At 49.0% G+C, this 12,845-nt stretch overlaps 1 protein-coding gene across 1 annotated transcript in view; it reads left to right on the top strand.

Moving 5' to 3' along the window:
- Nucleotides 1-8,808, top strand: part of MAA3 (P-loop containing nucleoside triphosphate hydrolases superfamily protein) — a 132,455-nt gene extending 123,647 nt beyond the window's left edge. The window contains exons 20-22 of the mRNA XM_086523941.1: nt 7,844-8,064; nt 8,179-8,320; nt 8,590-8,808. Of these exons, the coding sequence (XP_086380067.1) occupies nt 7,844-8,064; nt 8,179-8,320; nt 8,590-8,808 (582 nt within the window). The remainder of the gene's footprint in view (nt 1-7,843; nt 8,065-8,178; nt 8,321-8,589) is intronic.
- Nucleotides 8,809-12,845: the final 4,037 nt, after the last annotated feature.

Genomic DNA, 12,845 nt, shown 5'->3' with positions numbered 1-12,845 from the left:
AGCAGAGTAATAAAATGTTCCCCTGGTTATACCGAAGGTAATGACGCGAACACATTTCACGGCCCAAAATAGCAGTTCCCTAATTTTTAGGAGATGATTCCATTGGGCTCCCTGTGGTCATCTGACCATCTATCCTCATTGGGACCGCATCCAAAAGTGCAATGTGGTCCAACTATCGGATATTTTCTGTTGGTAGTCCCACCTTGACTTTATGCCTTTATTGAGTTAACTTCCTAGTATCCACCAACTTGGTAAGTGCGACGGGGGGACCTACATGATCTTGAACTGAGCCTAGACATCCTTTTACTTTACGAGTTCTAGTGCCGACCAACTTCCCGTCTGCGGGTGAAACTACCGTTCACATTGGCCATACGATGTCCGACCATTTGCAACTTCAAAAAGAGGGTCTCAAAAATTAAACAGAAATCATTGGAAAGAAACCAACAACTAAGGTTAGCAGATGCCACGTCCTCGTGACATCGAAGCTCGTCAGACCACAAGGAATTGTTGCAAAGGGAGACGTGGGCACCAAAAGAGGGGTTCGCAAGAAAGGTTGTCCCTCCCTCGCTAAGCGACTCGTGGCAAAGGCACTGCCAAGAGATCTCCTAGCAGTCGAGGATGGCCTTGCCCCTTGGGATGGCTGCGGGACGGGAGCAGGAGGGGGTGCGGGAGCAGAGGAAGATAGGGGGGGAGGGGGATCAACAAAGGTAGGAGGGCGAGGTGGAGAGGCGGAGGGGGGGGGGGGGGGGCTGAAGAGGGTGAGGCTGAGGTGGAGGCTGTAGCAGGAACCTCGTCCTGCTGAAGAGGGCCTAATCGGTTCCACGTGGGAACCCACTGCTGCTGGGCAGGCGGCTGAGGACCACTCTGAGTGCCAAGCTGTCGCGGTGGCCCTTGCCGGCGTCAACCACGAATCTGCTGCTAGCCCTCCTACGCTTGAGCCCCAGGCTCGGAGAGTGGCTCTGTTTGTGTACTCTATGGCTCTGCCTGCTGCTGCTGGCCAACCCTTGAGGACTGGGGTTGTTCCTGTGGTGTAGGTCGGGGCCTCCTCCCCGGACAGGCCTTCACAAGATGGCCCATCTGTCGACAAATGAAGCACTGATTCCGGAGGCCCGAATACTCCGCGCTCTATCTAAACCAACCCCCACTCACCCGAGGAAGAAGGATGACCTTCGGGAGAATGTGGGTGTCCTTAACCAAAACACGTACTGAGGGAATGTTGGCCGCCTTGGCAGCTACTGAGGCTGCCGTGTGAGGTGTCTCCAGGACAGTCCCAATCGTTGAGCCTATCCTAGACAAAAGTGGTAGGTACTCCCTCCTCAAACCAGGAGAGCCACGGGGATGGGGAGGTCTGTCTCCTCTACCAGAACATGTGAAGCTGGGTCAAAACCATGTCTCCACTGTCGAAAGTGGGCTCGAACTGCTCGGATGGTCATGGGACTCATCGCAATGACCTTGGACGCCATCTCGGAGGTCTCAAACTCTATTTGATAGTAGCCGCGTCCAAGGAACTGAACATCCAAGATCTTGTCCACCTCTACGAGAAGGGGGGCCTGGAGAAGATCACGCAGCTCTCCTCTGCCGAGTCTGGTGCCGAGAATCTTGCAGATGACGGAGGTCGCCTGGAGGCGCTCCACCTCTGCTAGGCGGGCTGAGGAGGGGCGGGCAGTGGCAGAGCGGGCTAAGGGGAGGCGGGTTGGGGGCAAAGGCGGGATGAGGCAGCGGGAGCGGCGGAGGAGACAGGCAACGGGAGGAGCAGGGGGGACGGATTGGCGCAAGAGGACAGGGAGCGGGGGGCTGGCGCGAGATTGCGCAAGGCAAGGCAAGGCAGGGGCGGCACGAAGTGAAGTGAAGCGGGGGGGGGGGTGTCAGCGAAAGCGAGGGGGGGCAGCGTACAGCAGTAGCGAGCGGGTCCTTGAAGCCGTTTTCAATATCTTAATTATGTATTGGATGCTACAATTCTGCAAACTAATATGGTGGTTCTCAAACGATCTTTACCGAGCACACCCCATAGCATTGGTAGGACTTCTTCTTCTGTTACTTGTTCTTCTTAGGGTTTCGGCCCCTCAGCCAGGATCTGCAAGTTGGCTCCATTCTTCAAGGCTTTGACACGTCAGCAGTTTGTGACAAAAAGCGTCTTCGACGGGGCATTGCTTCCTTATAGAGGATACAAGAGCAGCATCCTGACAGTCCATGGTTGGAGGAGCAGATGCAGCAGAGTACGCAAGAGTTGACTAGCATTGAGGAGCGGCGCCATGAGTTTGCCTTCCATCGACAAGCATCTCAGAAGCATCTCAGTGGACCCAGGTGGGTGACCGAGCTACTAGGGAGTTTTTTGAGACAATGGGGCCACGCCATGCGCACACCAGTGTTAGTGAGTTGAGGAGACTTGATGGATCGGTTGCTTCAGAGCCTGAGGATATGCGTATAGTTGCTAGTGACTTCTACCGCCATCTGTTGTGAGCTAAGCCTCAGTTAGAGCGCAAGGATGCATGCAGGGAGCAGGTTTGGGCACAAATGCCTTGCCTTGTTACCGAGGAGATGCGACGGAGACTTGAGCCCTCCCTCCAGCTAGAGGAGCTCCATGAGGCCTTTAGAGCACATTCCTGTGGTAGTTGTCCAGGGGAGGATGGTTTGGCCCCAACTTTTTCTTGGAGTACTTGGACTTGGTTCAAATCTTTGCAACACATTTCGATACGTTTTGCACATTGGCGAGATGCCCGACAACATGAGTGAGGGTTTTGATCTACCTGATTCCCAAGGAGGGAGGCTCCTTGGATGAGATTCGGCTTTCATTACCATCCTCAACTCATGCTACAAAATTCTAGCAAAGGCGTTGAGTTTGAGGACCTAGCCACTACTAGAGAGCATCATACATGGGACTCAGACAGGTTTTGTCAAGGAGCGTGTTATGGCTCTTTCCAGATTAAAGAAAAGATAGAACTATCCGGCATTGGATACGAAGTAGATGGAGGAGGAAGACCTAGCAGATACTCCTCAGATTTTGGAACTTTGCCTCGAGGCTTTTGGTTTAGCTGTGTCTACTACTCCGAAAGAGGCCGTAGACCAGCAGGGTTGAATTAGGTGGAGACGGAATTCCACGTGTGGGGAGTCACTCCGATCCTTTGTCACAGATTATGTCACAAATTGCTAACGTGTCAAGCCACTGAAGAATGGAGCCGACTTGCAAATCCCAGCCGAGGGGCCCAAACCCTAAGAGAAGCAACACAAGCAGCAGAAGATGATCCAACCAACCTAAGGTTCCTGTCCAATGGGGCCTAAAGTAAAGCAGCCACATAGACATACAAAAAAACCGTAGAAGCTGATGATGTGGTATCTTGTACGGAATCCCTCATTTTGCGCTTGCTTGTTGACGTGGCAGATTGTACGGATTTTTGAATTTTACGTTGGCTGTTGACATGGCAGATTGTACGGATTTTTGCGTTTTACGCTAGCTGTTGACGTGGCAGAGTTGTACGGATTCCTACTTTCGCGCTCGCAGCTTTTGAGCACTTGCTTTTGGGCCAGCTGCTTTTGAGTTTGAAAGATTTTCATGTGAGTGCTTTTTATGGCCAAGGCCTCATTCTTTGGCATGCTTCATTACGAAGGTGCAGAGGGTGGAGTACTGAGTTCAAGTAATATAACGAAATACCGAAAGGGGTGCCAAGGTTTGAGGCCAATGCTCTTTGGGGTGGAACTTCGCCACTCCCGTGCCGTCTATCTCTTTCCGTTCAGTTGTTATTTGAAGTGCTAAAAGTTTGTTCAGTCTGTTCTTTTTCGTGGCACGTGGTGTCCATCTTGTGACGGTGGTATCAAAGCATTAGGCGTGTGCTTTTCTGAAAGCATATTGGTCCTACAAAAGAGCAGACATAGCAAACTGGAAGTTCCAAAGATCACTGGAAATTTAGAATCTTCGTGTCCCAACCTCGGACTTATTAGCCACTTCCACCCTTACTTCACTGCAATTTATAGAAGGTGGGCGAATCTTGTCCGAGCACAGAGTGGAAGGAATTTTTCTTCTAAATCTTGATAAGCAAAGGAGTTAAGCGGGATGAAGTTTACCTGGCGATTATGGATTGTTTTTACTGGGTTTGGGTTATCTAAATAGGGGATTTTAAATCAAGGGGCATATCGATGTTGGCTATGCAACCAATTTGTATCAAGGGTTCCAGATATCAAATTAATGGAAACATCTGTTGATTGCAGACATCAATTAAGTGTTGATATCTTGTCTAAATTGGGTTTTAGCCATTAACTCTATTCTGATTTGTGTTCCGTACTCCAACTTCACACAATCAGAGTCTCCTTTGCGTAACGCTGGCAAATCTGTGAGAGAAGTGGGGCGCTAGTGTTGCTTTTATAGGTTCTGGGAGGTGGCAGGAATAGCCAAAGGACCCATGCTTTTCCTTCACAATAGCAAGTGCTATGCCTGGCTAAAATACGGACGGAGAGAGAGAGAGAGAGAGAGAGAGAGAGAGAGAGAGAGAGAGATGAAATGAAATGTTATATTAACGTCTTCAAAAGGCCAGAGTGACCTATGAGACCAAACTGATACAAAAGTGGTGAATCTGTTACAATGTCTGAAAAGTGTGAAAGTGTGAAAATAAATGCGAAAAAACTAAATACAAAGTATTAGATAAACTTCTTAGGAGCATTCTGGGTGTTTGGCTAGAATGCTTCTAATCTTTTGTTGTAGTCTCCTCCGGTGAAGTGTGCTTCTGCATCTCGGTCGTGGTCGTCTCGATTTCCTAAGCTCAATCGCCCTGTCAATGAGGGTGCCTTTGGTATGAATGTGGGTACTCCTTTGTGCTCGCTGCTGGCCTCTTGCTTCTCCTTCCATTCCTGCTTCTCTCGATCCGAAGAAATCTGTGATCTGCCTCTGAGGCTTTAGTGCTCTTTGTCTTCTCATTAGATTATCCCTGTGCCGATGTAGTTCCAATAAGTACAGGCCTAAGCACCTTTGATCTTGGTATTGCATGACTCTATCTAGAGGTCCAAAGCCTTCTTTAAATAGGCAATGGAAATGCCCACGTATACTATGGTATACGGTGCAATGACATATGTAGTGTAATTCCGTCTCCGGCTCCATTCCGCATAACTTGCAAATTATGCTCTCAGGTGGGATTCCCCTAATCTGCCAAATTCAATTTCCAGCTGGTGTGAGGATGTACGAATCTGACCAATAGCACATCTCAAACCATGAGACAGGTGGGTATCCATGTAGCTTGGGCGAATCACAAAACCATCTTCAGATAGCTGTAGGAAGTTTTCTTTGTAGTTGGCCATCTTCGTGCCCAATTCTTGTGTAGGGTCTACCCATGTCCTCTTAGTGTCCAACTGTATAAGATCCTGGCGGATGATTTTATTAATCTCCGTTCATGTGATTGCCAGTGATGGAGCCTCAAGAGAGTATTGGAAGGGGGGTACTCTTTCCATACTAAACCCGTGTCTCTGAAACCACGAGGACAGTTGCGCATACCAACATGATGTATCTCCTTTCATTGCTAATTGTCGAGAGGATTCGAGGGCCAATCTAGTATATCGGCAATTATTTGTATCCCATAAACCATGTATAAAGGACACTGATCTGGTAAGAGCTTCAATTTCTATCGGAGGGGCAGCTAGTTCCGCTCGGGTAATCGCGTGTGGTACGGAGGCCTTGGCTCTAATCATTCGGGAAATCATAGATACCAAAGGTCTCTCCATCGACTTCCAATTATCCTGATCCACAGATGGTCCCCAAATCTGGCCCACATAAAGCATAGCCGAAGCCACCACAGTATCAAAGAGCCAAAGTTTTGTTCGTGGTTCCTGAAACTGCACTTGTGAACACATCCTCTCCAACCCTCCCAAGGCCGCAAAGGCTTTGGACAATCTAGCATCCGCTGCTTTCTTAAGAGTAAACTTCGGTCCTGTAAATACCACACCAAGGTATGTGTATGCATCTGTGTACTCTACTGTATCCTGGCCACATGCAAATGTAGGTGCCGATCTCCTAACCCACTGCTGTGTGGTGTTAAACACCATAACTTTGGTTTTACCCAAATTTACCGACAATCCGCTGTCCTCCGCGAATGTATGTAATGCATCTAACTGCCTTTGCATTCCATCTGGTGATTCTGCTATCAATACAATATCATCTGCATACAACAACAAAGGGATCCATGACCCTGTAAGTTGAGCACCTCTGTCACCCTCTCTATCAATGTAATCTGATACCTCATCTATATACATACCAAATAAAGTAGGGGACAGTGGGCATCCTTGCTTTACTCCAACGGTGGAATGAACAATGTCGGAATCCCCTTCTGGAGTACGTACATAACCAGTTGAAGATGCCGTTTTCGATTTCTGTTCATCTCCTTCCTGTAGAGCTTTCATCTGATCCTTCATGTCCTCGAGCTCCTTCAGCACCGAAGGTTGGTCGTCTCCCTTCTCCTTAGTTGCAGATTTGCAAGCCGTAAGTTCTCCTTTTAGCTCCTCGATTAGTGCATCTTTTTCCCCCATGTGCTTTTCCATATTTGTTCTCCATGCTTCAAAACTTGCTACTGCCTCATCCAGTTTCTTTTGCATAACGCATTCTGTTACATTTACTTCGGCCTTGATTAGGTTTCGTAATTCCGTTTTCACGATCTGAATTTCCTCATTCTGTACCCCCCGGATCTCTCTCCTAAGTTCTCTCATCATGTCTCCATACATGGAGTTCCTGTAGCTCTCAGCGTTCGCGTGCATTTCCTTCCTAATGTCATCCCTCATATAGTTTATCTCTGATTTGAGCATCACCTGGACCTTCTCCATCAGTAGCTCATCATGTATCGTGGAGGTTTTCCCAACTCGTAAGGATCCTGGTGATAGTACAGTATCTCTGTTTCTCCGTTTGAAAGTAGCCGTCGTTTTTTTTGGGGTGGTGTAGCTATCTACACCCGGCCCTTCCCCTTCGGTAGGCGGATCCATCGAACCCGCCCCACAAATGTGGGGTAGGGTACTAGGGTGAGGGACTGAGAATAAGGTAAACTTGAAAGTTTTATTTTAAAGCTCAAAAATCTTTAAACTTTTAAAGTTTATTTCAAAGCTTAAAAACCTTTAAACTTTAACGTAGGAGATGGGAAGTCCTTCTACGCGTAGGTAAAGGAGGGGTGCCGGGGACTTGCAACGCATAGAAGGAGAGGGTTGTGTGCGAGCCTCAGGGCAGTGTGAGCAGGGGCATCAGCAGCCCGCCATGGTCTCCTTCACGCGTAGCCCGCCATCAGCAGTCCTTCACGAGAGAGTGGGAGGCGGGACTGCAAGGCAGCGCGAGAGAACGAGGGTGAGGGGGCGGGGCTGCAGAGAGAGAGAGAGAGAGAGAGAGAGAGAGAGAGAGAGAGAGAGAAAGCTGGTGACAGCTTTCTAGAGAGAGGAGAGAGAATTCGCAGCCTTTTTGGCTGTTTTTTGTCTAAAATCTGAGGCGCCCAATTTTGGCCTGGCTTTATTTTAAGTGGGCAGCAGGTCACTTTTAAAAAAAGGTGTGAACCTGTCCAAAATTCAAACAAACTCAGTGAGCTGAGAATTGACTCTACATAGACACATTCCGGGCGTCCACAGGTGCAGTTCACCAACACAGATGCAATGTAGACACAGATTCCTAAAGCATCTCCTTTTCCCGGAAAACACTTAAAAATATTCTACTTTCCAGTCGTAGCTACCCTATGGTAGCCAGTTCCTTAGATATTGAAGATGTTTCAAATTTCTTGTATCATTTTTCATGAGTCATCCTATGGAGAACGCTAGTTTTTTACTGCCATAAAATGATGCAAATTTAATATTTTAGCTAAGTGATAATGAGTTTGAGGTTGCTTTGCATGGACAGGTATCAAAGCCGTACCATAATTTGTTCACAGATGAAAGTTTTGCATCCATGAAAAAGATAGACCTTGAGGAAAGTGAAGAGCAGAAGCATGGTGTGCCTGAAGAAAGAGTTACAACAGCTGAAGCTTTTGACTCTACAGTGGATGAGCCATTTGATGCTGGAGAAGAGGACCTGGTGGAAACTGTAGAGAATCTTGGTGAACTAGAAGAAGACGTGGAAGGGTAGAGTTTACTCAAGATTTCTGAGAGTTGTCTCTTTCTCCATTCAAGTTGAAGCTCTTTTGGTTTTGTTGGGAGGGGGCACTGGAAAGAACTATGCTACTTCTCTACCTGCAGATTTGCATTAAGTCAAAACAACACAAGCAAGGATGGACTAAGGTTCAGTTTACTCCTGGTCAGCATCTCGTGTCAGGTGCCGCCTGCTAAGGTAGAGTTTGGTTTGTATAGCAGGACAGGTACATGTTGGTCTGAGGATCTTGTGAGTGTGAGCTGCGAGGTGTGGGGTTCAAGTCTTAGCTCAATCCTTATGAACAAAAGCTCTTATTGGTCGGATCCATGATGATCTGTTTTTGAAGATTTTGTTAGGCAGGCTCAGGTTCTGGGAGGATATAGTACGGTTAATTTACCGCTGAGAAGTTAATGGTTGTAATTGTGGAACTTGGAGCTCAAAAACTTGGCAGCTTCTGTGCTTTCTATTTTGAGAGACTTTCCTTCTATTTATCTAAAAGCTGAGCTCCATGTTTCCAGTGTGCTCAGCTCTTCAACCTTTCAGCTTCACAAAGGCATACTCGTCCTTTTACAGTTCTTTATGATGTTATGGTGTTTCTTAATTTGGATTATAAGAAGATATCCTATCTTCTTCTGGTGGCATTGGTCCGAGTTGACAGAAGCTTGCAGTTATTTTTTGATTATGGGTTGGAATTGATCTGGAGTGCCCTCCTGCATTTTCTAGACCACGACAGGTAATAACTTGCGTCTACGTTTTGTGTCCACTTGCCTCATGAGTCACTAGACTGGCTCCACAAATTCAATTTAAGTTTTTTTCAATTGAGTCTTATCTGTAGGTCTTTTTTTTCCAAGAAAAAGATCCTTCTATTAGTTAATGAAACTGCCCATAGGGCTACAACCAGCTCTTCGAGAGAGGGTTACAACAACCATGATGGGGAGACTCTCCCGATGAAAAAACAGCTTATGTACAATGAGGCTAAATCAAGAAATGGGAGGAGGGAAAAGCCACACAGGTGGATGGTAGTGCCATCTGAGTACACCTTGGACCATGGTGAAAAAAGGCCCAGCACGCCAAAGTCGAAGGAAGGCCTCTTTGCGCTCCCTTGTGCGGTCGGAGCTGCCATGAAGTCTCTCGAGCTGTCCTCTGAGAGTGGATCAGCTCTAACCAAAGATCGCAAACAGTCTCTGTTGGTGGTACAGGGCGAGCCTCAACAATGCGGAAGCAACGGGCCCGCCAGATGAACCTGAGTGTCAAGCCACTAATGAGCTCCCAGCACTCCTCTTTCTCATTGCACCATTCCTGTGGAGTAAGCTCTGTGGCAGGCTGGAGTGTAGGTCGCCCCCCCTTCATACTATCATTCTGCTAGTGGAAGATTAGCTCAAATTGAAGTGCAAGGCCCGTGAGAGTGGACCAAGCAGCTGCCCCCCAAGTGTACTACCGAGCCGTGTAGAGAGCAGGCATAAGCCGAAGAATACGAAGCCACACCTGTTGTGCCAAGGGACAGTCCCAAAGACAGTGACGCTGACTCTCCACAAGATGGTCACAAGCTCCGCATGCGGCCGAGAGACCACTATGCACAAGCCAGGTCCCAACTACTGTAGCTCTGTGTGCCACCAGCCACTGTAACAAAGTGACTCACCTCGGCTATCTGGAGTCCCACAACCTCTTCCAAAAAGATGCCAAGAACTCAGCTGTGAGACCCTCCTCCTGCCAATGAGGTGTTGCAGCAGGGCGAGCCTCTCTCTGTGCTGCCAGTATGTGACGTCCCAGTCGAACAGTGTACTGAAAGAAAGGGACACCTGGGTGGTCTGCAAAAGAGAAAGGATCCCTCCAAAGCCACTCTCCAGGATCCCACTGTACTCGCGCCAGTGGACAGCACTCCCAAGCCCACAGTCTCCAATGTCCAGTCTCAAGAGTAGCTGGGTCAGCATCGATGACACAAGTCCTCCCATAGATGCCCACTACTCGGATCCTCTGAAAACAGCACTCTACCACCTGCCGGGCCTCTACTGCAACTCGTTGTAAGCGTCCCTCACCCTGTGACTCGAAAAACAGGAAGGGAACAGTCTCTGAGCAAGCCCGAACTGAGATGAGAACCTCCAGTCGCGTGAAGTCTCCCGTCCATCTGGGCGCTGCTGACTCAAGAGGTGTGAGTCACTCAACTAGTACTGCCTCTGAGATGTCCTGGCACATGCTCTGCACCCCTCTCATACTGTAACTGAAAGCCCTGTAACCAGTCACCTAAAGAGCGTGTTGGACCCGTTGCCATGGGACCCCAGGAAACATGAGGCCGACTACCAACCAAGTTTCCTCTCTACGTGCTAACCATGGGGTTCCAAACAAGGGGCTATTGCAAGCGCTCCTCCTTGCAAGTAGGCCGCCGCTGCTCCAGGCCTCGTCACAAGTGCTCCCAAGATCGAAGGAAAGCCACAGCGAAGCGGTCCTCCAACCTCCTGCTCAAACCAACTCTGCGCATCTCCGTGAAGATCCATATGGTCAAAGGTTGCCACGGGCCTCCTACGTGAGGCACCCTAGCGTGAAGCCGTTGTAGCAAGAACTCCTTCTAGTGCTCCTCACCTGGAAGAAGTCCTCGAATGATGAACTTCCCAAGAAGGGCTTTGCTCTGTTGTGCTAGGTCTATGATCCCAAGCCCTCCCTGTGAACAAGGAAGAGTGATGACCTACCAAACCACTTTGGCCCAGGCTGTCTGAGCGTCATGCCCTGACCAAAGGAAGTTCCTAATCAGCCTCTCTACCTGGCTGATACAAGAACTCGAGAAGATCCAGCAAGAAGTGATGTAACCACATAGTAGCCAACAACACCTGGTTGGCCACTACAACTCTGCCAGCCAAAGAAAGTCGTGCAGAGCTCCAATGTAGCAACTTTGGCCTGATAGACAGGAGGAGAGGAGCAATCTGCTGCTCGGGACACAAGATTAAACCAACTTGACAGCCTAAGTACCGAACCGCAGTCCCTGGGGGAATCCACCTGAAACCCTCACCTCGCATCCAATCGGGTACAGGAGCACTACCAACCGAGAAAGCCACCATCTTTCTCTAGTTGATCAGAGTGCCATATACACACAAAAAGTCTCAAGAGCCTGCTCACAGCTGTGAAGTTTGGCCTCTTGGCCATCCAAGTACAAGGCTGAGTCGTCAGCAAACTCAACGTCCAGTAGCTCATCTCCCCGAATAAAGAGTGCTAAGCCCAGTAGACCAACCTGTTGCGACACCAAAAACTTGCTCATCGCCTCAACATAGAATAGAAAGAGGAATGGGGCAAGAGGGCGGCCCTGTCTGACCGAACGTGTGAGCATGAAACGATCACCTCTACCTCCTGACAAAAGTACCTAACTGTGTGCCCGTCTGTACAAAGCTTACACCCCTCTGATCCAAGCATCTGAGTAGCCCATCCTGCGTAGAGTGCCCTCCAGAAAGTCCCAGTCAACTCTATCGTAGGCCTTCTCAAAATCGAGAAGAAGAATCACCAAATCCTCACCACGGAGTCGCACTAGGGCAGAAGCCTCCCAAAAAAGTAAAGATGTTGTCAACGATATTGCTCTCCTTGACAAAACCTGTCTTAGTCCCATGTATAAGGCCCTCTAGAAGTGGTTGGATCCTCAAACTCAGAGACTTGGCGAGAATTTTGTAGGTTGAGTTGAGGATGGTGATGGGGCGCCACTGTCGAATCTCATCCAAGAAGCCACCCTCCTTGGGAATGAGGTAGATGAGACCCTCACTCATGCTGTCAGGCATCTCTCATGTGTCCAAGATGTACTGAAAAGCACTACAGAGATCTGGGCAAGCAAGTCTTAGTACTCCAAGAAAAAACTGGGAGTCAAGCCATCCTCACCTGGATAGCTACCACAGGGGAGTGCACTAAGAGCTGTGTGCAACTCCTCTAGCTGAAGTGGCAGCTCAAGCCTCTGACGCATCTCCTCAGTCACAAGGCAAGGCATCCGTGCCCACACTTGCTCCCTGCATACATCTTGACGCTCTGACTAAGGCTCTGCAAACAGTAACTTATGGTAAAAGTCAGTAGCAACTGCACGCATGTCCTCTGGCTCTGAAGCAATTGACCTGTCAGGCCTCCTCAACTGACTGACCTTGGCATGCCGAGGTCCCACTGCCTCAAAGAAAGCACCAGTCACTCTGTCACCCACCTGTGTCCATTGAGATGCCTGTCGATGGAAAGCAAACTCAAGGTTCCGCTCCTCTGTGCTAACAAGCTCCTGGTGAGCCTGCTGTAACTTCTCATGCATCCTTTGCAAGGAAGCAACGCCCCATCTGAGACGCTGCTCCTCTCTCGCTGCAATCAGGCGAGCCAAAGACTCGTGGAGAAAGAAGGGACTAAGTTGAGCTAGTCCTGAGGCCACTCTGTCAACAGGAGAATCCTTCATGTCCAAGCTCTCTATCCAGAGAGCCTCTACTCGCTCTCTGAGTGCAGAGTCCAACAAGACCCTCTCGAAGCATCGTGCTTGCCCTCCTCTATCTATCTGCCACTGTGAGGATCTGTGGCGCATGGTCTGAGAAGGGAGTCCCTGCCAGAATGCCAACAGTCCCACCCGTCATAGAAATGGTCACTAGTGTAGAAGCGATCTATCCGCGATAAATTCACTCCTCCCACTCTGCGGTCCGAACAAGAGAAGGCCAGGCTGTCTGGAGGCCTCACAAAGCTAGAGTGTTGCCACACATCCGAAACCCTCAGAGTCATACAAAACCTCTCCCAAGCTGCCAGCTCAACTCCACGCACAATAGCATAGCTACCACCAATC

Source organism: Adiantum capillus-veneris, chromosome 11 (assembly GCF_014529385.1).
Source record: "Adiantum capillus-veneris isolate H3 chromosome 11, ASM1452938v2, whole genome shotgun sequence".
Classification (NCBI taxonomy): domain Eukaryota; kingdom Viridiplantae; phylum Streptophyta; class Polypodiopsida; order Polypodiales; family Pteridaceae; genus Adiantum; species Adiantum capillus-veneris.
The sequence above is the reverse complement of the archived record's forward strand: the minus strand, read 5'-3'. Positions and strand labels throughout refer to the sequence as shown.